Raw genomic sequence first — 23,408 nt, forward strand, 5'->3', positions numbered from 1 at the left:
TATCACAAAACAAAAACCAAGCTGGGCATGGTGGAGCGTGCCTTTAATCCCAGCATTCCAGAGGCAGAGGCAGGTGGATCTCTGTAAATTGGAGGCCAGCCTGGTCTACAAAGCTAATTCCAAGACAGACAGGGCAACACAGAGAAACCCTGTGGGAGGAGGGGAGAATCCAAACAAACAAATAAAATCACATGGATGGCACTTAATTCAGTATTGGAGACAACACAATTATCAAAAAATTATAATTACATAAAATAGTAGTGATACACTATTAATAATTGTACATTATTGTTGTTACCGCCTCCAACAGCCAGATATTATCGGGTCAATCATTCATTGATCGCTAGGACTTCAGGCATTGTCTAATTTTTAAAGTCAAGATGTTGAAAAGGTAGGTGTCATGGCCCCTAATCTCCGCCCTTGGGAAGCTGAGGCAGGAAGATTGCAAGCCCGAAACCAGCCTGAGCTACACAGCATGACACTGTCTTAAAAACATGCCATTTCCAGCCAGGCAGAGTGAACTGTGCCTGTAGTCACAGTTACTGTGCAGGTTGAGGCTGAAGGATGGCGAGAGCCTAGGCGTTAGGAACCGTGATGAAAGCCCGTGACCCCATTGCTTGGGCGGCTGAAACAGGAGGATCTTCAGTTTTAGGCCAGTCTTGGCTTAGCTGGTGCAATTACTTTAAAAAAAAAAAAAAAAAAAAAAAACCTAACAAACAAACAAATGGGATCAGGGGGCTGGAGAGAAGGCTCAGCCGTAAAGAGCACTGACTGTTCTTCCAGAGGTCCCCAGTTCAACTCCCAGCACCCACATGGCAGCTCACACTGTAATTCCAGTTCCAGGGGACCCGACACCCACGACAAAATACCAATGCACGTAAAATAAAAATAAGTAAATAAAAACAAAAACGGGATGAGGAGTTCAAACTTAAGTTTGAGGCCAGCCTGGAGACCCCGTGGGGGAGAGGGGTTTATTCCTACAAATTTGCCAGCTACTATTCAGTGGTAACCTGGCAGGAACGGCCATAATAACACACTATGCGTCAATACACCTGCTCTCCACTTAACGCACACCGGATGTTAACAGCACTGGATGATTGAGATCCCAAATCGTAGGGGGAAAAAAATCATAGAGCAAGGGAGGGTTTTTATTAAAATTTAGAACCGGCGGCTCCTCCCTGTGGAGACCCTCCAGGCACACTCCCAAAGTAGGTTCTCTCAAGTTTCTAACACCATAAAGATATTCTCTGAACCACAACCAAGCAACACGGGTTGGCGAAGTCTGCAGGGAAATGCAGAGAACACAGCCTTTGCTGTGGAGCAGTTCCCAATTTTCCCCTCGAGGTGTGATATAGAGTCCAGGAAACCAACTTTGCGCCCCCTCTGGTTCTGAACTGTCCCTAATCCTCAGACGCATGTTGTCCTCAGGAGAAACTCATAACTCGGGCTTCCCAGGCAGCAACCATTTAGTTCATAGTGACCTTGGAGTCAAGAGGCTTGGAGATGTGGGGATCCCGATCCCCTACAGAGGCCTCCCCGGGGGTAAGGCAGTCTTGCACCTGTGCTGGTGTCGCCTCCCGCCTGGGCGGGTGCACGCGCACGGAGCAGAGGGGGATGCTGGCCATGCTTCTGCCATCCCTTTCGTGCAGCGCGGATGCTGGCTGCTGCGGCTGCAGCCAAGGAGCGCGCGCGGGGGGTGGGTGGGGGGAAGGCAATGCACCCGCAGCAGCCGAGCAGCGGGCTCCTTGGGGCCCACTGCGGCACTCCCTCCCCATGCCCGGAAGGGGAACTGGCGCGGGGCGCGCGAGTTGACGAAATTTTGGGGGGAAGTGGTGTCTGGAGGAGGAACTCGGGAGCCCGCGCGTGCTCCGCTCACACCCAAACTGGAAGGAACCTGTTCAGTCCGGGGCCAGCGACGCGCGGGACCAGCCCCGACGCGCGCCTCCCCTGCCCCCCATCCTCCTCACTGGCTCCCCAGATCCTCAGGGCGCGGGCGGACCCGGGAGCTGCGCTCGGAGAGGGGGTGCTGGGGCGCACTCGATCGCCCCGGGCTCGATCGCGCTCCCGCTCCCGCTCTCACTGCAGCCAAGTGCCGGGGTCCGATCGGGCCGGGAATCACACGGGCACGCGCGGATGAGGGGATGAGGGCGTCGGGCCAAGGACCCCAGAGGCGTCGGCGGGGATGGGCGACTCGCGATGGCAGCGCGGTTACCTTCCGTGACCCCCAGCCCCGGCAGCCGGCAGGCGGGGCGCGTGCCTTGCGCGGCCCCGATCCACGTGGGCCCGCGCGCGCGCGCCAGGCCGGCCCCCTCCTTGCCGGCGCTCGGCGCTCCCAGCACATGGTCCGCGGCGGCGCGCCCCCGAGGCCGGCGGAGACCGGCTGCAGCCGGTATAGGATAAGAGATAGGCAGAGAGACGCGGGGCCGGGGCTCGGGCGGCGGCACGCACGGCCCGGGAGGAGGCGACAGGGTTGGGGGGCGGGGGGAGGGTGTGGCCCGGGTGGCCGAGGCTGGCGTGGGTTGGGGGCCAGGGTGCTCCAGGCTCCCCGGCCAGAGCCAACTTGATAGAGACTCGGGCCCACGCCCTAAGGGGTTAAACCTTTTCTCATGTTACGGAGCGGTTTATAAGAAGGCTCGGGAGGCCCAGCCTCCGCCTTATTGGGAGCCTTTTTGGGGTTTATTCTCTTCCCTTCTAACTTGGTGAGTTGGTTTTTATTATTTTACATGCTTAAAAGTTTGATTGTGGGGTTTGGGTTTTTTTTTTTTTTTTTTTTTTTTTAAATATGTGTGTTCGGGCCTTTTTTAGGGCGGGTAGGAGGAGGAGGAAAGCACTTAACATTTGAACATTTTGAAGAGGTTAATCCGAAAAATATTCTGACAGTTGGGAGTGCTCGGGGCCGCCGGGATGACGCGCTCTCGGGCAGTTGCGGGCAGCTGAGAGTTGAATGTCTCTCACCCTAGACAGATGGGTTCTGGGAAATACCTTAAAGGGTGGCCTGGCCTTTGATCGTCCCCAACCGGGATGAAAGGACCTAGGCTGTGAGGAGAGTCCGGCCACCGTCTCAGACCCTCTGTGGATTTTCCACATGAAGTTGCCTGCGCGTCACCAGAGCGAGATGTCAGAGAGGTACCTTCCTTCCCCAGGCTCGCGCGCGCACGCAAGGCGGCCACTGAGGCAGCTGGAGGCCAAGTGGGACTCCGGGTCTCCATCCCCTACTACCCCACTCCCCAGGGCGGTGCTAGGGGGAGACAGCTTTCCCCTCAGAGCGTGGGTCCCACACCTTGACGGTCTGCACTGTCACCCACTGCCACCCGGTCCCGCGCAACTTCCAAGGTTCGCGGGGCTACCAGCGGCAGCCAAGTGTCTGAGCGGAGCGGCTCCAGGCGGGGGAAACGATTTTGCAGAGGAAATAGGTTAATTTCCTTCTGGGTTGTTTCCATTCCCGGCACCTCAGCAGACAAGTGATAGAAGTTTGCTAGGTGGCGTGTAAAATGTCATCAAACACAGGGTGGGGGGAGGGTCGTAGAAAAAGCTCCCGGGATCCAACTGGGGAAACGCAATGACAACTTGTTAATCTGGAAGCTGGTTCTGTTTGCACAGCTAGACACTGTGCCAGCTCCTTTTGCGGAAGGAGGTTTTTACCTTTGGATTGAGATTTCAGCCTCGGTGATCTGACTGTTTTTGCAAACCATACTGATGAGTGTCTGGCTGCAAGAAAATGCCAGATCCTATGCTGAGATCTCCCCGTGGTACCATTATGTGGCTCTGGGGGAGGTGATGGGGGGAAGACCGTCGAAACACCTTTTTTCTGGTAATTAAGGGAAGGGCATCTAAGATAGAAACTGACAGTACGTAAATAAACAATGCAGCCAAGTGGAAAAATGGTCTTAATGAGTACCACTAGCCCCGAGTTTTCCTTCTGTGGTTTCCAGAAACAGGACTTTTCCTCGGTGGAACTCCCGAGGAAGACACTTAAATTAGGGGCTTGGGTTTCAACTCAGTGGTCTTGCAAAAACCGATGAATTGGTTGTAGCCAGTGATTCATTTAACTTGGCTGAGGCAGCTTACCAGGTTAGAGTTGGGATTTTTGTTTTTTAAAATGGCTAGTCTGGACAACAGGGGCTAGAGACAACTTGTCAGGAGCCTTATCTTCCAGGCTACATCTTGAAGGAGATCCCCAGTGCTTTGGTTCTGATGACGTCAGCAGCCATGTCCCTGCCTTCCAGGACTGTCTTTTGAACTTCCATCGGAACTGACCCTAGGCTAACCCCAGAGGCTGTATGATAATCCAGTATTTTTAATGCATTCATGCCAAATCCTTACAACACATTAAAGTACAGGGAAAGTCCCAGGTGACACCTATATCCAAATCCTGTGGGGTACCAAATTTATTTAGGGTGTGTGTCCCTCCTGCCCCCACTTCTGTGAGACAGTAGCCCAAGCTGGCCTGAAACTCACTGTGTAAGTGAGCCTGGTTTCAAACTCATAGCTCACTTCCTGCCTGGGCTTCCTGAGTGCAGCGTCTATAGGTCTGTGAGCAGAGAACCTCTCTCCATTTTGTCTTCTTTGTGTTTGTTTTACATTCTCTCCTTTTTCCTTCTTGAAGGAGACACTGAGATAACCAAAAAGACACTAGGAAATACTCTCAACGGCCCAGCCTTTTTTTTTTCTCTCTCTCTCTCTCAAGGGCATGGGGGTCTTGGGGAAAAGCCAGCAGGAGCTCACTCGGGCTACCAGAGCTTTCCAGTCGGAAAATACTATAGAGCCTGCTTTCACAGATGAAATTTAGTGATCAAGAGATTTCTGCCAGGTAGTGAACTATTACCTGAGGGCTTCCAGAAGATAAACCCAGACCTGCCTCCCTGTAGATGGTAACTCAGAGCCAATCAGGGTCAAAGGCCATCCTTGGAACTGCCTCTTCTTAGGAGAAAAGATCTGGACTCAGACTTCAGTTGGGTTGAGAATCACGTGTTGCGAACACCAAAAATCAAGAAGTGAGGTGGTCACCAGAGATCATCAGGTTGCTTAAGCAGCCCTGCCGTTTAGAACCCCCACCCCACCCCCACCCCCACAAGGGCTTTCCTATCAGGTACAACCGCAACACCAAACGGACAGGACAGGCTGTCTTGGCATTCTGTAATTTGTAGAGGCTTTTGAGTAGTCAGGTTGAAAGTCGGCCTCTGCTGCTTCGTGCTCAGTGTGGCAGTGTGTAGAGCTAGCCGACCTGCTGACCCAATGGCTGACGGAAGAGCTGAGAAAACTGCTTCTTCGGCAACCAGACACTTCCTCGTTTTACGATTCCTTTTTATGAGGCATGAGCTGTGCACTGCTTTGAGGATGCCCAGAGACACTTACTATGTTGAGTAAACTTTGAGGGAGGCTGTTTGTGTTTCTGTTGGGTTTCAGTGTTTATTGTTTTGTTTTGGGGGATTTGTTTGTTTGGTTTTTGTTTGTTTGGGGGGTTGCAGGGGGAGAGAAGGTAGACAGTATTGTAGTCCAGGCTGAACTTGAAATTTTTTTTGAGACAGTGTCTTGCTATGTAACGAAGCTGGCAATCCTCCTGCCTCAGTATTCTGAGTGGTCCACAATGCCCAGTTTGTTTAGCAAACTTTTAGCAAAATGTTATGCAGCAGCCAGTGGGTCTGGAGAGAGTGGCTGCCTGCCTGCCTCGTGCAACCCCCCCCACACACACACACAATGAGTAGGGGTTGAAATGAATTAGGGTCTCACTTCAACCCAGACTAACTCAAACTTACCATGTAGCCACAGGTGACCATGAATCCCTGATCCTCATGCCTCCACTTTCCATATGGTAGGTAGCATGCTACCATGCCCAACCTTTTTTTCCTTTTTTTTTTTTTTTTTTTTTTTTTTTGAGACAGGGTTTCTCCATGCAGTTTTGGTGCCTGTCCTGGAACTCGACCTATAGACCAGGCTGGCTCATAGAGATCCGCCTGGCTGTGCCTCCCGAGTGCTGGGATTAAAGGCGTGCACCACTACCGCCCAGCTGTGCCCAAGCTTTCGTGTTCCATCTTAGATATAGCATGCCCTTATCATCTTCCACTCTGTTACAAGGCTACATTGTGGTCTGAGCTCACAGCCATCCATAGTAGGACATAGGATGCTCCAGACTCAGAAAGGAATAAACTCTGGAGTTGGTTTGGGGAGGCCATCTTACCTTTATGATGATCTCAGGAGTAAAGAAGCAAGTTTTGTTCCCCTTATGGCTGGCTTATGCTTTTAATCCCAGCACGTGAAAGGCTGAGACAGGAGGATTGCTGCAAGTTAGAAGCTAGCTGGGGCTATAGCAGGAATGCAAGTGAAAGTTATATTTGGTTGTAGCCAGAACAGTGCTAGTAAAGGAGCTGATCGCCCAGCAGGGGCTCAGAAAATAAACAGAAGCCAGAAGTTAACTGTCTTCTGGGCAGCTGTCACAGATCAAATCTAATGTCCAGCTGCTTCACACCCACTCGGGCAAGACCCTTCCAGGGTTTGCACTTTTCCTCTTAGCTCAGTGTCCTCCGGCCACCCACTAGGTTCAGCCTGAAAAATCAGCTGATGAATAGAGCTTAATGCTAAAGTCACAAAATGTCAGCTGTTAAAGCTGGATGATGTTAGAGAGTCTCCAGTCACCACTGGCTTTAGTAGAGTGTGCTTTTAATCCCAGCACTTGGGAGGTAGAGGCAGGCAAATCACTATGAGTTCAAGGCCAGCCCAGTCTATGTCTATATCAAGTTCCAGGACAGCCAGGGCTACATAGACAGACCTTGTCTCAATAAACAACCTAAAGAGTCCCCAGTCAATTCTCCTTTGATTAAAGAGGAGTGCAGGCTCTGAGATGGGAACTGACTACCTCAAGTCACATAGTTGTGTGGCTAAACAGTTTAAGACCTCTCAGCCGGGCCGTGGTAGCGTACGCCTTTAATCCCAGCACTTGGGAGGCAGCCTTTAATCCCAGCACTTGGGAGGCAACGCCAGGCAGATCTCTTGTGAGTTCGAGGCCAGCCTGGGCTACAGAGTGAGATCCAGGACAGACACCAAAACTACACAGAGAAACTCTGTCTCAAAAAACAAAACAAAAACAAAAATTAAAAAAGACCTCTGTACTTGGAGGTCAAGAGTGCTTTAGGGATGGTGAGGTGACAGTCTCAGGGGCCCATCTGGTGGAAGGGGAGAACCAACTCCCACAAGTTGGTCTCTGACCTCCACCTGTGTACTACGGCACGAATACACCCCATTCCTCCCGAATAAATAAGCTAATGTAATTTTTAAAAACTTTTTTTTTTTTAAAAAGGGGGTGCTTTGTCAGCTTAGCTGCTAGAGTGCTTGCCTAACATGCATGAAGCCCTGGGTCCCTAGTATCACATAAGCCCAGTGATGGCTGATGCCTACAATCCCAGCACTTAGGAGGTCTTAGAGAAACAGGAGGGTCAGAAGTTCAAGGTCATCCTCCATGCCACAGCTGTTAAGAGACCCACTTGAGCTAAGGGAGACTGTCGAAACAAAGGTGCTTTGACAAAAATGACTTCCTCACAATGAACACGGAAAGCACTTCCCTCCCTGGCCTTTCAGACTGCTGCTCAGTTGGCTTGGACAGTCTGATTCTGGACTGTGTGGGCCAAAACCCTTTACCTCCCTGGACCTGTTTCCCTGTTTTGCCAATGAGGAAGAGAACAAGCTGACTGTGGACTCCCTTGCAGCCTCAACGTCCTGTAATTCTGACTTCGTTTGGAGGCCATAGGTTGATCCCAGCACCACCCAGCTTTTTCAAGAGTAGCATGAGCAGCTGCAAGCAGAACGTGGAGGCTGTCTGGATGCAGCCTTCTGGTGGCAGTGGGAACTTTAGTTCAGCTCAAACTACAGCTGCCGCTTGGTTCCCTCCATCCAAATAAAATACAGAATCTTGATCAGGACAAAGGTTCGGCTTGTCTCCCTGGGATCTTTATCCCAATATATTCTGTTCAAGGTGGTCCTGAGGACTCCATTAAAACTCTTAAGACTTTCTGGCCAGGTGGTGGCGGCGCACGCCTTTAGTCCCAGCACTCGAGAGGCAGAGGCAAGAGAATGTCTGTGAGTTCATAGGCCAGCCTGGTGTACACAGTGAGTTCCAGGACAGAACAACCAGAGCTACATAGTGTGACCCTGCAAAAAAGCTAGGTGTGAGGTGACATTCAAGACATAAAAATCAGATTTTGTGACCTTATAATCTAATTGAGCAAATAAGACAAATGCATGAAAGGAAATAATTGCGCGTTAAGTGATTCCTCTCACATGAAGATGAGACCACCTTAGCTGAGTTTGTCAGAGGAAGCCTTATGGAAAAGGAGGACCAGACTGAGCATGGCAGTGGGAGTTGTCACAGCAGCTGTAGAGACTGTGTGCAGCTTGAAGAAATGACATGACCAAAGGCAAGGTAGCTGGAAATCAAGAGCCCCGGGAACCCTTCTTGACCATGGCAGATGAGTCAAGTTTGAGAACCAGAAGTAAAAAGGCTGCCAAGAGGGCTGGAGAGATGGCTCAGTGGTTAAGAGCACTGACTGCTCTTCCAGAGGTTCCAAGTTCAATTTCCAGCAGCCATATGGTGGCTCACAACCATCTGTAATGAAATCTGGTGCCCTCTTCTGGCCTGCAGGCATACATGCAGACAGTGCACTGCATACATACTAAATAAATAAATAAATAAATCTTTAAAAAAAAAAAAAAGGCTACCAAGATAGGTTGGGTGTGGTGATATATTGTGTATCCCAATATATTGTATACCCAAATAAACTTATCTAGGGATCAGAGGACAGAGCCAGCCACTAGATTAGACATAGAGACTAGGCAGTGGTGGCACACACCTTTAATCCCAGCACTTCTAGATCTCATGTCTTTGCTTGGGAAGCACACACGCCTTTAATCCCAGGAAGTGTCATGGCTGGGTGGAGAACAGTATATAAGGCGTGAGGAGACAGGAACTAAGCAGCAGTTCAACTGAGTCCCTCAGGGGTGAGGACTCAGGCTTTCAGTCTGAGGATTCGGGGGAAACAGGATTGGCTGAGGAGTTGGTGAGGTGAGGTTGGCTGTGACTTGTTCTGTTTCTCTGATCTTTCAGCTTTCACCCCAATATCTGGCTCTGGGTTTTTGTTTTTATTAATAAGACCATTTAAGATTCATGTTACAGTTGGGGTCTGATTATGAGGCACACAGAAATGGAGGCTCATTAGTAGGTTTTATCCTTCAGAAAGAGAAAAATGATTGACAAGCATAGGCACGCACGCATCCCCCACCCCCCACCCCAAGCACAGCAATGCAATGTTGCCAAAAGATTCATTTTTTTAGCCAGGAGGAACCTGTGGGCCTCACAAGGAGAAGGGCCAATAGATGGATTCAAAGGGTAGCCAAGGCCTGACAGCTGCAGGCTGGCCACCACTATGGCCCCCCTCCCCGAGGGACAACCACTGTCCCAAAGCCAACACCAGGAAGTACTCTTATTTTGTTGTCTTCTAAACCACAGCTGACTGCTGTTTGCACTCCTCTGCCCCAGCTGCCTGTCTTCAGGGTGACTGGAAAGACTGATGAAGGAGGAGTGTTGTAGAGACCTCCTTTGCCGGCAGACTTCTGACGCCCATCATAGGTGAATGACTGTCCTGAAGCTGCCCAGACTACATTCTGGAGCTGTGGCCCAGCCTTTGCTACCTTTTCATTCATTCTCAGGCATGAGGTTCAGCGGGCAAAGACCTTTGCTGCGGAGAGCAATTTAACACATCCTATGTCCTGTTTCACTCAGCCAAATACTTTGAAAAAAATGAGGATCTAGTGCCTTCAGATACCAGACTACTGTGGGAAATATCCACAGGATGAGTTTGAGAATTAGCTCGGTTAGATATGTCGCTGTTTAAGATTTGTGAACTAGGAGACAATGAGATGTTTGCTCTCCATTCTGCCAAGCCTGACTATCCTAAAATAATTCACTGATGTACAATGATACAATCATAATCCTTTATCGTTTGTTTGGGGAGGATGAAGGGTGGTGTGTTTTATTTAGAGACAGGGTCTCATGTAGCTCAAACTAGCCTTGAACTTGTTATGTATATGCCCAGGCAAGGGTCCTTATATTTGTCAATATGAGCTCTAAAACCATGGATTAATGTATCATTAGAGAGGTAACACTACTTTTTTAGTTGGGTTTAAAAATGTAATTGAAGAGGCTTTACAGGATGTATAGTTTATCTTAACAACTCAATAGGCTGTAAATCCCGCAGGAGACAAACTTCTGGACTTGTCTAGGCTAACTTGACTAGGAAGCCCCTCCTTAAATTGGGTGGTGCCCTCTCTTGAGGCCGTATAAAAAGGAGCGCAGGTTGAGCAGAGTCATTACTTTCTGCTTGTGGACTGTGCATGACCAGCTCTGCAGCCACTGACGGCATCCTTAAACCGTAAGCTTAAAGAAACCACCCCACCCTTCCTTAAATTGCTTTTTTTTTTTTTTTTTCCCGAGACAGGGTTTCTCTGTGTAACTTTGCGCCTTTCCTGGAACTCACTGTGTAGCCCAGGCTGGCCTCGAACTCACAGAGATCCACCTGTCTCTGCCTCCCGAGTGCTGGGATTAAAGGCGTGCGTCACCACCTACCGGTCCTTAAATTGCTTTTATCAGGGTAATTTTGTCTCCGCAACCAGAAGCTGGCCCAGCCTCCCTCCAGTGTTAAATTAGTGTCTTTTACTTAGCTGTGTTAAGACTCAGGACTGCTCACTCTGTTGTAGTTTGAAGAGAAAGGTCATAATGAGATCAGGAGTAACCGGGCTACGTTGACCAGCTCAGGGCCTCGCAAATCGGTAATGCCTCTTTTGTTTGTCGTGTGTGCATTCTGAAATTCATTTGCTCCTGGTGATCAACTTTGAGGGACAGAACCGAAATTCAGAAAACTCTTAGGTTTTCACAGAGTTGCCTTCTGTTTGAGAAGATGCCTCTTATGTGGGACACCAAATAATAATCAGGATGCTGATTACTGAGGAGAAAATGGGTCTGCTGGATGAATTGAATGGGCAGTGGTACTAAGTGGAAATGCATGGGGAGTCCCAGGCCACAAGGGCCTGTCGAATGGAAGGTGCAGACAATCCTTTCAGCATTTGGCTTCCTTTCCTATCAGCATGCCTCATGGCCCGTTCATTTTCTTTCTTTCTTTTTTTGTTTGTTTTTGTTTTTGTTTTGAGGCAGGGTTTCTTTGTGTAGCCCTGGCTATCCTGGAACTCGATCTTTAGACCAGTCTGGCCTCAAACTCATAGATCCATCTGGCTCTGTCTCCCGAGCACTGGGATTAAAGGTGTGCGCCACCATGCCTGGCTCCAGTTCATTTTCCTTACCTAATTTATATTCTTGGACATCTGTATCCTTCAAAGGGCCTTCGAATTCTACCTAGGTTCCTTTTGTCTGTTTATTGTTTCTCCCTTTTAATTATGACAGAAAGGCCTTATTTTCAGATTCTTTGTGGGCCTCAGGTATAATTCAAAGATAGATATAAAATTATATAAGACTGTACTAACTCTACATGATTTAAATATTTAATAAATAGATCTTGTCAGGTTTGCTAAAGATTGGTTGGAATCGGCTAGGTGTGGTGGCATAGATCTTTAATCCCAGCGTTTAGAAGGTGGAAGGATGATCAGAAGTGGTCATCCTTGCATACATAGTGAGTTCAAATCCAAGGCCAGCGTTGGTCTACGTGAGACCCCTCCTCACAAAAGGGACAAAGATGAAGAGAAGAGAGGAGAATGGTCAGCCCTCCTATCGCTGGTCTGAATTCTTTTTCTCGTTTTAATTTCAGATCAAGAATGACCGAACAGAATTCGAAGCTTCCTTCCCAAGCCAATGTGTATACCCAAGTGCCTGATGGAGGATGGGGTTGGGCAGTAGCTGTTTCTTTTTTCTTCGTTGAAGTCTTTACCTATGGCATCATCAAGTCATTTGGTGTCTTCTTTAATGACTTAATGGACAGTTTTGATGAATCCAACAGCAGGATCTCATGGATAATATCAATATGTGTATTTGTGTTAACATTTACAGGTGAGTGTATGGATAATATCGATGTGTGTGTTTGTGTTAACATTTACAGGTGAATATGTGGGTGATAACAATATGTTTGTGTTAACATTTACATACTAGTCTAATCTGCCAGCACAAACTCAGCCTGCTTACCCACCCCTTTTAATTTGCCCACCTACCTGACAGCAGTCAGTGGATCTGTGATACATTCTCTCATACATCCTGTTGGACTGTTTAACCTCAATTAAGGAATGCAGTTTTCAGAGGGTTGGGGGCCGGCAAGAATTAGGAGACATCGAACAAAAGGTCGTGGTTGCCAAATGTAATGTCTTTAGTCTAACACACCCATTAGACACACACTGTCTGCAGCTTGGGAGGTACAGTTCAGTGGGAGAATGCTTGCCTAGCACCTGTAAGGCCCCTGGTTCGATTCCCGGCACCATACAAAAAGAAAAAGAAGTGAGGTATCTGTAATCTAGTGCATGGTGCTAGTAGTCCATAGAGCACTTTGAAGATAGTGGTAAGCCCCAGCTCTCCAAGGACAGGAAGTAGTTACTAGCTAAGAAAGCAACATCCCAAAGTCCCTAGGCAATAATTTCAGCAGCACGTGCACTGAAATGGAGCCACACAAGCATGGCTCCTGAGCTGATGATGTGCACACTCATGAAGCATCTCATTCTTTTTAACAGCGAAGGGTATTTTGCCTGCATGTGTGTCTGTGTACCGAGGGTGTGCCTGGGACAAAAGGAGACAGGAAGAGGACCTAGGATTCCCTGGAACCGGAGTTATAGACGGTTTTGATTCACCGTGTAGGTGCTGGGAATTGAACCCGAGTCCTGTGGAAGGGCAGTCGGTCTCTTAACTGCTGAGCCACTGCTTCAGTCCCTCTGCGTTTTTAAAAAGAAACTCATTTGGGGCTGGAGAGGTGGCTCAGCAGTTAAGAGCACTGGCTGCTCTTCCAGAGGTCCTGAGTTCAATTCCCAGCACCCACCTGGTGGCTCATAACCATGTATCATGCGATCTGATGCCCTCTTCTGGCATAACATTGTAAATGCAGATAGAGCACCATATACATAAAATAAATAAATCTTAAAAAAAAAACAACAAAAACCCCTCATTTAGCAAACTAAGGCTCTGGCTCATAGCGACATGCTGAGCCTGACTAGAAACATTTCCTGGTGGACACAGGAAGAAGAAAGATGAGATGGTAAGGGGTAGATTGTCAGCTCTCTGTCACAGATTCAACCAGCCAGGCAGAAAATGTTACATGGCTGTTGACCAGTGTTAGGTCTACCACGGTTAACACAACCAAAAGTCTTCCTCCTGCCAATATTCCATGGTGTAACAGCGGTTTACATGCCATTACCTTATGCTGGGTTATAATGATCTGGAGATGATGGAAGAATGTGGAGGGTGTGCTTAGCTTATGTGCAAATACTACGTCAACACAAGAAACCCAAACACCCATGGATTTGGGTCTCATTATGGGGGAAGGAGTCCCACAAACATTCCCCATAAGTTTATAATTTATGTATTTTTTTTCTTTATTTTTGTGGTTACTAGAAACTAAACCTCAAGCTTCACACATGCTAGGCATAACATTACTCATAAAATTACAGCTATTGTCCTGAGGAGACAGAGTCCCATCATCCATCTCATTCCCTAAAGCACTTGACTGATTCATCACAGCACAAGACTCCCAGATCCATCAGCATAAAGCAAGATGGGGGTGAAGGGCCGGTGCCACCCTTAACACATTCCCTCTCACTTGGATGGGACTGACTGGAACACGCATGCTGACGTCTCATGCTCACCTGTCTGTGAGAGGCAACCCCAGGGCTTTCCTGAGAGGACAGGGTGCTGGGCTCAGCTCAAGAAGGCAGCCAGGCTTCCCTGACTCATCCCCTGCCATGCAGCCTCACCTGTGAGGTCACTGCTGAAGTCAGGGCCACTCTGGGTGCAGTTCCGTTTAGCCGCATGGCATCCTAAAAGGCCGCTCTATCCTGTTGGTTTGTTTTTGAGAAAGGATCTCTCTCACTATGTAGAAGCGCTTTCATCAGCAGCTGTCAATGTCAGCTTGCAGGTGCTTGTCTCCAAGCTGATGGGAGTTTGATCTCTGAGACCTATGTGGCAGAAGCAGAGAAACAAATCCCAAAAGCTGTCCTCCAGCTACTACTGGTGCTCCGGCATACATACGTACATACACACATAGAAGTTAAAAATGTATATGTTTACATTCTGAATACTAACAGTAATGTGTAGATTAATTCCAAGAGAATTCCTTCCCTTCCCTTCCCTTCTATCTAATGTGTTCCTCTTTGACCCAACTCTCAGTGGTTCACATATCTTACTGTACGCCTGCCAGTGTTAAGCAGCATGTTAATAGGAAAGAATTTGCTAGATTTCAGTGTCCCGGGGGATAGTGTATAGAAGCCAAGCAAACTAAGATTCCTCTGTGTTCTAAGTTAGTTGCCGTCTTTTAAGTGAACACGTCTGCGAATTGGCCTGATTTCCATCCTGTAGTATTTTCTGGACAGTCAAATGAAACTAAGTAGACTTTGACCACAGATGGGATTCTCTTAAAAGAATCCAAAGCAGTGAAGATAGAAAATAAACCAATTAGAGCCATCACAGGCCAGCCAGTGTATTCTGCAGACAAAGTAAAGGCATGTGTAACTCTGTATTGTGCGTGGTAAGCCAAGATAGTCCATTTAAACATATATTGTGTGTACCCACCCTCATCAGTGCTGGAGTCACAGGCTCTGCTCGTGCTGGCCAAGTGCTCTACGCCTGAGCTACACCCCAGCCCCTTGTTATTTTGTTGTTCAGGTACTGGGGGATTGAACCTGCTAGCAACCACTCTACCCATGAGCTGCATCCAGCCTTCTCTTAAGTTTTTGCCCAGGGTGGCCTTGAACTCTCAATCCTCCTGCTTCTTAAGCTTCTTAAGCAGCTGAGATGGCACTCTTGTACCACCAGGCCTGACCCTTTGTGTTTTAAAATGGGAACAAATGCTGAAACGACCTCTGGCCTGACCCATGGAACACACTAGGTTCTTATATCAGCCCTTCAGGTTCACAGCTTGCAGGAAGGGGTCGCAGTGAAGCCAGCACAAAGCCCAAGTTCACAGGTCACTTTCTGTTTCCTTCCCCCTCAGCTCCCCTCTCCACAGTCCTGAGCAACCACTTTGGACATCGGCTGGTGGTGATGGCAGGAGGGCTGCTTATCAGCACGGGAATGGTTGCTGCCTCCTTCTCCCAGAGGGTCTACCACATGTACATCTCCATCGGGGTCATCTCGGGTGAGTGTGTCCCTCTCCTTGGCTCAGAAGGTCTCTGCGTGCTTCACTTGAAGAAGGGAGGGGGGAAAGTGGACCCAAATTGTATTTCTTCTTCTCCCCACCCCTTTTTTTTCTTTCAAGTTAATTATGTCTGAGATCAGTGATTTTTTTTTTTTTTTTTAACCAGGCGAACCATGTAAAAATACATTCTCAAGTGTCCAAGAACTTTTGTTTGACTTAGGGAGAAAAGTGTACTCATAAGAAAGAGGACTTTTCTAGTGTCTCTAGTTTGAACCCAAAGCGCACCATTTTCACAACCTAAGACTTGAGTTCTTAGGCCAGCGCTTCTCAGTTCAGGTTCCGAGCACCCTGAGCTTTGTACGGGGAAAGTAGTATGCTGGACGGAGTCTTGGGGTGTCTAAGAAGACTTTGGGGGTAGGTGATACGTGTGTGTGTGTATGTCCAGTTTGCAAGTTTTAAATTTTGTATAGCACTCTGCACATATCGAAAGACTAAGCTGGCCAGACAGGATGACCCGTGCTTGTAATCTCAGCACTTGAGGATTAGGCCTAGACAGGGAGATCGTAAGTGTGAGGCCAGCAGCCTGAGTCACATGTCTCAAAGGAATAAAGGAAAAAGACATTGGTTTTCAAATGTAAATACCATACAAAAACTACTTTTAATGATTGATTCCATTGTGAATTGTATAGAATTGGGGAGCTCTGGAGAACAGTTCAAAGGTAACCTTGAACTCCTGGTCTTCCTGAATGCTGAGGTTACAGGTGTGCGTTACCATACCCAGGTGTACCTGGTACTGGGGACTGAACCCAGGGCTTCATGCCTGCTGGGCAAGCGCTCTGCCAACTGAGCTGCCTCCACAGCCCTTGAGGCCTGAGATGAAATCCATTTTCTTTGCCATCGTTTTCTGCAGAATGAACGGGTTGGCTCCCAGAACTTAGAACTTGCACAGCGCCCCCTGCCCGCTGACCGTGCCCTCCAGGCTCGGAGCAAGCATGGCTGGCTCTCACCGGCCCTTCTGATTTTCACCCGCAGGTTTGGGGTACTGCCTTAGTTTCCTCCCGACCGTCACCATTCTGTCACAGTACTTTGACAAAAGGCGTTCGGTAGTCACCGCGGTCGCTTCTACGGGAGAGTGCTTTGCTGTGTTTGCCTTCGCTCCAGGTAGGTGAGTGACAGTGGCTCATTAGCGGGGACCAGGAAAGCCGCCCTGGTGCTGTTGCTGTGCTAACTTCGGCCCACAGTGTGGGTGACTCTCACTCTGTGTAATGAGATGTCACGTGCTCTCTCTTCAACACATTTTTAGGATATCCTCCCTCTCCTCTATTTTAGGAATTCACACCATGTTAATCTTAGTCCAAGTTTACATAAACGGGAACATAATCAGCGGTAAGGCTTTCTTGAAACATGAAAAGATAATCCCTGAACTATTTAGTAATTTGCACTGTTCATATTATTATCATTCCCTTTCCAAAAGAGCTATATTCAGTATAGATTTAAGTTATGCCAATAAAATCAGTTTTCTTATGTGCGTATAAATAATCTCACAGTAAATACTTTATCCCTGGTTTATCTCACCCAACTTAATGTTCATACATGAAATACAAGAAAAGTAATGTAGTAGATAGTTAACCCTCCAGACCCAAATTCCCCTCCTTTCTTCCCCAGTTCCCTGGTCTGCCCTCTTCTTACTAGAGATCAATTCGGGACCTTTTGCATGCTGGGCAAGCATTTTACCCCCGGGCTGCTGCTTCGGGGCCCAATGCTCTTCCTTGATGAATGCATCGGGTGGGTTGCAAGATTGCAAACAGGAGTGATTAGGAATGAAGTATTATACTATCTGAAACTTTTCAGGTGGTTCAGATAATTGCGTGTTCACCCATATATATCATCTTTATACACACATATGTATATATACACAGAGAGAAAGACAGTCAGAGAAATCATGTTAATTGTTGAATTTAGGTGAGCATATGGGTGCCATTCTTCCCCTTTGTTCTTAAAAACATAAAATAAAACATTGATAAGCGAAGGAATCAGTGGACTGTGAATGCCCTGAGGGGTAGAAACAGTGTATTTGTCGGCTAGCACTGGGGGACACCATTCCTGCCCTTTGGTTCCTACTTAAGAAATGTTTCATGAGGCGCTGGATGGGTGCCTTGGTGGTTAACAGTGCTGACTGCCCCTACAGAAGACCCAGGTTCAGTTCCCAGCACCCACAAACCCACATGGTGGCTCACAACCGTCTGTAACTCCAGTCCTGGGGGATCTGGTATCCTCTTCTAGCCTCTGAGAGCACTGTATCCCGTGGCACACAGATACAAATTCAGGAAGACACTCTCATACACAGCAAATATAAATAAACATCTAAAAAATGTTTTTTCGGGGGGGGGGCAGTTTGTACAGTTTCATTGTGGTGATGGAGACTCACGCCCCCCTTTGACCCTCCCCTTCCCAGCTGCTTCTGGTCAGCAGCCTCTGCCCTGGGTTCACAGTGAGAGAGGCGAGCACAGTCCAGGTCGCTAAGGATGTGATCAGGGAGAAACTGCAGCGCTGTACCCTTAAACGCTAGGATAGAGAGGAAGTCTGCCTTTGGAGTTAGGATCCACAATGGAGGTCTGCAAACATCTGCGGAAAGGGTAGACAGCCATCGGGAAAGAGTGAGAAAGCTCAGAGTCAGGGCAGGCATGCTTAGGAATTTGGCATCTAAAAAAGAGACAGGAAATGTTAGGCTTTTGAGTTAGAACTCAGAAAAGCAGGCAGGCTTCCCAGCGAGGGTCTTGGCAACTGCCTCTTATTTTATTTTTTTATTTACTTCATCACTACAAAGATGGAGTGCATGGGATGTATAGTGATACAGTTCAGAGTTGGATAAATTGTGTTAACAAAAGGTCAGCTAGAAATAAAAAACAAACCAACAAAAAAAAACAAAAACAAAAAAACCTTACTATTTACTTTTGTGGTACCTGAGGGGTAGAACCCAGGGCCTCCTGCATGCAAGTGCTCTACCACTAGGCTGTGTCCTCAGCCTTGGAGATGCGTCGGCTTTGGGAACTATAGATGAAAGTGCGTTAGAACTACTCAGTTCTGCTGTGTCAGTACAAAGCATCCACAGACTGTGTGAGTGCGCACACATGGCTCAGTTCCAGCCCAGGTTTATTAACAAAAACAGACAGTGGGTCAGACTTGGCCTGTGGGCTATCGTTTGTTGAACCTTAATGTAGGTTGCAGACATGTCCTCCTTCTCAGGCCTCTGCCTGAAAAACCCACTGCCCAAAGCTTTTGGAAAACAGGCTGACAGTTTTTATAGCATATCTGATAATAAGTGTGCATATTTTCTTATCCATTCATAAGTCTACAGGGCTGGGGCAACGTCCCCATGCAGTGTAAGCATGAGACTCTGATTTGGATCCCCAGCAGCCCCGTAAAATGCTGGGTGTGGTGGCACATGCCTTTATTCACAGCACTGGGGAGATAGAGACAGAGGGATCCCTGGGATCAACCAGTCTTGCTGAATTCCAGATTCAGTAAGAGTCTGTCTCCAAGAGTAAAGAGGCCAGGACTGTAGCTCAGTGGTAGAAAAGCCTTAAACGTAATCCATATCACTGAATTAAAAAAAAAAAAGACAGGACAATCACGAAAGACCCAGCATTGGCCTCTGACCTCCACAGGCAAGCACACACTTATCGCCCCCCCACCCTCCACCAAAGTATAGAATGACTGCATTCGCCCTAACTTTGAGCAACATTTGTTACTAGATTTTCCTCCGTCTTCCCCCTGGCTGTTGCCTGCTGGGTCTGGGGTCTGTTATTGACCTTGGGTTCCTCTCTTTGCTCCTTCTCTTCAAGCCATCACAGCTCTGAAGGAACACATTGGCTGGCGGTACAGCCTCCTCTTCGTGGGCCTCCTGCAACTGAACATCGTGGTCTGCGGCGCCTTGCTTCGACCAATCATCATCAAAGGACCAGAGTCACCGAAAACAATCACCCTCGAACCCCGGAGAGAAGTGCAATACATGCTTGAAAATGAGAAAACAAGAACCTCAATAGACTCCATCGACTCAGGAGTAGAACTAACTACCTCACCAAAAAATGTGCCTAATCAAGCTAATACAGAGCAGGAAGCCAGAGCTGAACAGCACCAGACCCTGGTGGTTGGTCCCAAGCACAGCCCGAAGAAAACCCCGCTGTTAGACTTTTCCATTTTGAAAGACAAAGGCTTCATCTGTTACGCATTGTTTGGCCTCTTCGCCACACTGGGCTTCTTTGCACCTTCCCTGTACATCATCCCCTTGGGTATTAGTCTAGGCATTGACCGAGACCGCGCTGCATTTTTACTATCTACGATGGCCATTGCTGAAGTGTTCGGAAGGATCGGGGCTGGCTTTGTCCTCAACAGAGAGCCCATTCGGAAGATCTACATTGAACTCATATGTGTCATTTTACTGACAGTGTCTCTCTTCGCCTTCACTTTTGCTACTGAATTCTGGGGTCTCATGTTGTGTAGTGTGTTTTTTGGCACTATGGTTGGGACCATAGGAGGGACCCACATCCCACTGTTGGCCGAGGATGACGTCGTTGGAATCGAGAGGATGTCATCTGCAGCTGGAGTCTATGTCTTCATTCAGAGCATTTCAGGGCTGGCGGGACCACCCTTGGCGGGTAATTAAATTGCTTTTTCCTTATTTATTTGTGGGTGTGCGTGTGCCATTTACTTATGGGTGCACATGTGCCATAGTGTGCATGTGGAGGTCAGAGGACAACTTAGGGGGGGAGTCAGTTTTCTCCTTCCACCCTGTGTGGGTCCCAGGGATGGAGCTCAGGTTGGCAGGCTTGGCAGCAAGCACCTTTTACCCAGGGAACCATCTCAATGGCCTGTGCCACCTACTTTAAGAACACAGAATGCTGCAAACCTGCCTGCCTTAATCTCGCCAGCTGTGCGGCTTGCTTTATGGGACTGATTGTCAAGTCTGCTTCCATTTTTATACTTGAGTTGAATTTTAGTTTTCCTGGGTTGGAGATAACAATAGTTAACCCTCTTGGCTTTAAAAAGGAAGAAACTAAAAAGCCTTAAAATTTAGGGCAGTGGTCATTTTTATTTTATGTACACTGATGTTACCTGAATATATGTACGTGTACCACGTGCATGCAATGTCTATGGAGGCAGAAGAGGGTACTGTATGTCCTGGGACTGGAGTTACAGACACTTGTGAGCCAACATGTGGGGCTGGGGATTGAACCCAGGTCTTCTGGAAGAGCAGCCAGTGCTCTTACTCTCTGAGCCGTCTCTCTGGCCTCCTAAATACCCTGAAAGAAGGGAAAAAGAGCTGGGCATGGTGGTGGATACCTATAATTCCAGTACTCGGGAAGCCAAGGCAGGACCATCATAAGACTGAGGTGAGGCTGGCCTACATAGTCAGTTCCAGGTCCCCTGGGTTGTACAGAGAGACCCTGTCTGGAAAAAAGTGAAAATGACTCACAGTGGTCCTGTAGTTCCAGTAACCCAAAAGTCAGATGGCAATAGGGTTCTAACGCCCTCGATTCCCCTCTAGCCTTAGACAAGGCAGGATAACAGAAGGACCCGTGGGAGGCTTAGACTAGCAGACACAGGTTCTACTCTGGACTAAAGTCACTGGTTCAGAACCATACGACCATGGCTGTGAGTCTGAGGCCAGGTTAACAACATAGAGAATTTCAGGGCAGTTTGGGCTTCTTGTGAGCCCTTGCCTCAATGAATTAATAAAATATTAAGATGGTAGGTCAGGCTTAGAGATGGAGAAGATTTCGGATTGGGCAGGAGCCCAGGTGAGAGGGTGTGTTGTGGTAGTGATGTCACTAACAGTGCCGACGCTTTCTTCCAGGCCTCCTGGTAGACCAGAGCAAGATCTACAGCCGGGCCTTCTACTCCTGCGCGGCAGGCATGCTCATGGCTGCTGTGTGCCTCGCCCTGGTGAGACCCTGTAAAAAGGGCCTGTGCCAGCATCCTCATTCAGGTGAACACCAGACAGACAGCCCTCACAGGAAGGCGTTACAGGACATACCAGAAGACTTTCTGGAAATGGATCTTGGGAAATGTGAGCACAGGGTTCATATGAAAGTGGATCCAGTGTGACACACTTTGATGTCATAGCGTCTTTGTTGCCTGGGAAAAGAGTCCCTGGGGCAGGTGCCGACCACTGGACCCCACCTTCAAAACCGAATAAAGGGAACGCATGTGTGAACAGCAGCAGCACCAACACCTTTCCTTTCCCTCAAGTCCCTTCTGCTTGCTCTTTAAGCCAAAACCAAAACAACCAAACACTCTCCGGCACGGGAACCCAGCCCTATTCAGTAGCAATACAAAGACAGGTGCAGGAACACTGGTTCACATCCCGGCACAAACCATGCCACGGACTGGCAAACTGGTGTTAAAAGCACTCACGCGTGTAAGGTACTATTTTATAAAGTGACATCCAGCCCAAGTCACGGAAATGAATTGGCCATTCAAAAAAAAAAAAAAAAAAAAAAAAAAATCTCGAATCATTAAAAGTTGTTAATTTTCAGAAATACAGGTAAATTATTTTTTAAACAATTTGAAAAATTACTAAAGTTTAAATTGACAAATTATGGCTTCTGAGTTTTCTAAATATTGCATGGAAAGAAAGCAACGCTTTAAAGCTAAGCATTTGATTAATATGCAAGAAAAATTAAAAGCATATAACAACTTGAACTTCAAAGATTACTACTTCTTTTTATGGCCAGCCATCACCACAAGTATTTCAATAGAAAGGTTAAATTGCATTCATGTTTCCTATTGTTTTTCATAGTTCAAGAAATAAGTGACTGTAGTGTCTTTAATTTAAACTGCTATTTATTATTAAGTTATTCTGGGTTGATTAGAATGATCTAAAGAAGGGCCAGTGAGATGGCTCAGTGGGTAAAGGTGCCTGCCGCCAAGATTCACGACCCGAGTTCAATCCCTAGAACCCGCGTGGTAGAAAGAGAGAGCCAACTTCTTCAAGAGTCGCCCTCTGACGTCCACACGTGTGCTATGACAATGCATACACACACAAAAAGTTTAAGATATAAAAAAATCTAATAATCAAAATACATAAAAGGTGATTTGAGATATACACAGCATTTTTTATTTTATTTTTATTTCTTTTGGTTTCACAAGACAGGGTTTCTCTGTGAAGCCCTGGCTGTCCTGGAACTAGCTCTAGACCAGGCTGGCCTCGAACTCAAAGGAGTGCTGGGATCAAAGGTGTGTGCCACCACCGCCCGGCTACAGAGCTTTTTGTTGTTGTTGTTCTGTTTTTTCTTTAACTTCCTTTATATGCCTCAGAGAGTTTTTCTTGTCTCATAACAATCTCCTGACAGCCCGAGCTGTAATGATTCTTTGGTGTTGTTAAATGCAACGTGGGCTATTTAAAGGGGAGGGGGGAATAATGGATGGCAAATCGTCTCTGTTTTTAAATTATCACCTAAGAATACTTGAGGATCTTCTTTGATCAGAATTATAGTTCATTGAATTGTTGGAACATTTCCAGTGGCTTTTGTTGTTGTTGTTGTTCAATCTTTAACTGTTGAATCATTTCTTCATTTCATCTGAAGTGAGAGAAACGTTTCTGTCACTATCACGAGTTACAAGTGGCAATTACATCCTCCATAGCACTTGACTGTCCTAAGTTGCCATGGGTACCAGGTACCTGGTCACTGTTGTTGGCAAGTTCCACTACGTGTGTATAGTGTGTTCTGCAATCTAGCAGGTCTCTGTAAAGGGGGCAGTGTGAGGATGGGGGGTAGTGGGGGGGGCTGCCTCCTGGCCTGTTCAACTGCATCTCCCCGACTGGGTGGCCGGTGCTAGCTGCTCAATATTTCCTCATCTTTACTGTTCAAGACAACTCAGGGGGAACATAGAACAAGCCTAGTTTGGTTACAGGTACACACAAGCTTGAATCTCTCTCTGCACTCAGATGAAGGTGGCATAGTCCGTCACCACCGGCCTCCTTTGATACAGCATCTTCTCAGCCATAGAAATAGGACAATCCATAAAACTCTGGGGAGGCCGAGTGACTCGACAAAGTGTCTGTCTGAAGACACGACACAC

General features: G+C 47.6%; 2 protein-coding genes across 5 annotated transcripts in view; one reads left to right on the forward strand and one right to left on the reverse strand.

Annotated features, from left to right (window-relative positions):
* Positions 1-23,408, reverse strand: part of Arsg (arylsulfatase G) — a 134,003-nt gene that overhangs the window by 97,588 nt on the left and 13,007 nt on the right. Inside the window, exon 1 of one of the 2 annotated variants that reach the window (XM_028865252.2) lies at positions 2,213-2,294. The exons of the other annotated variant lie outside the window; for it this stretch is intronic. The gene's annotated coding sequence lies outside the window, so the exon portion shown is untranslated. Of the gene's footprint in view, positions 1-2,212; positions 2,295-23,408 lie in introns of those variants that run through there. 2 annotated transcript variants of the gene reach the window in all.
* Positions 1,862-21,859, forward strand: Slc16a6 (solute carrier family 16 member 6). Of its 3 annotated transcripts, none has more exons than XM_028865247.2 (6): positions 1,862-2,389; positions 11,805-12,043; positions 15,180-15,323; positions 16,356-16,484; positions 19,169-19,981; positions 21,181-21,859. In XM_028865247.2, the coding sequence occupies exons 1-6, from the start codon at positions 2,142-2,144 to the stop codon at positions 21,429-21,431; spliced, it is 1,824 nt and encodes a 607-aa protein (XP_028721080.2). In that variant the 5' UTR covers positions 1,862-2,141; the 3' UTR covers positions 21,432-21,859. The 3 variants fall into 3 exon arrangements, with proteins under 3 accessions (XP_028721080.2, XP_028721083.1, XP_028721082.1); XM_028865250.2 differs by lacking the exon at positions 1,862-2,389 and adding an exon at positions 2,479-2,699; XM_028865249.2 differs by lacking the exon at positions 1,862-2,389 and adding an exon at positions 2,775-3,126.

This window comes from Peromyscus leucopus, chromosome 8b (assembly GCF_004664715.2).
Source record: "Peromyscus leucopus breed LL Stock chromosome 8b, UCI_PerLeu_2.1, whole genome shotgun sequence".
NCBI classification, from domain to species: domain Eukaryota; kingdom Metazoa; phylum Chordata; class Mammalia; order Rodentia; family Cricetidae; genus Peromyscus; species Peromyscus leucopus.

Bases quoted from the DNA above. Each gene is read 5' to 3' on its own strand.
- Slc16a6 (XM_028865247.2), top strand. From the start codon at position 2,142: ATGAGGGCGTCGGGCCAAGGACCCCAGAGGCGTCGGCGGGGATGGGCG. The intron at 12,044-15,179 runs GTGAGTGTATGG...CTTCCCCCTCAG, and splicing joins ATTTGTGTTAACATTTACAG to CTCCCCTCTCCACAGTCCTG. The intron at 19,982-21,180 runs GTAATTAAATTG...GCTTTCTTCCAG, and splicing joins GGCGGGACCACCCTTGGCGG to GCCTCCTGGTAGACCAGAGC.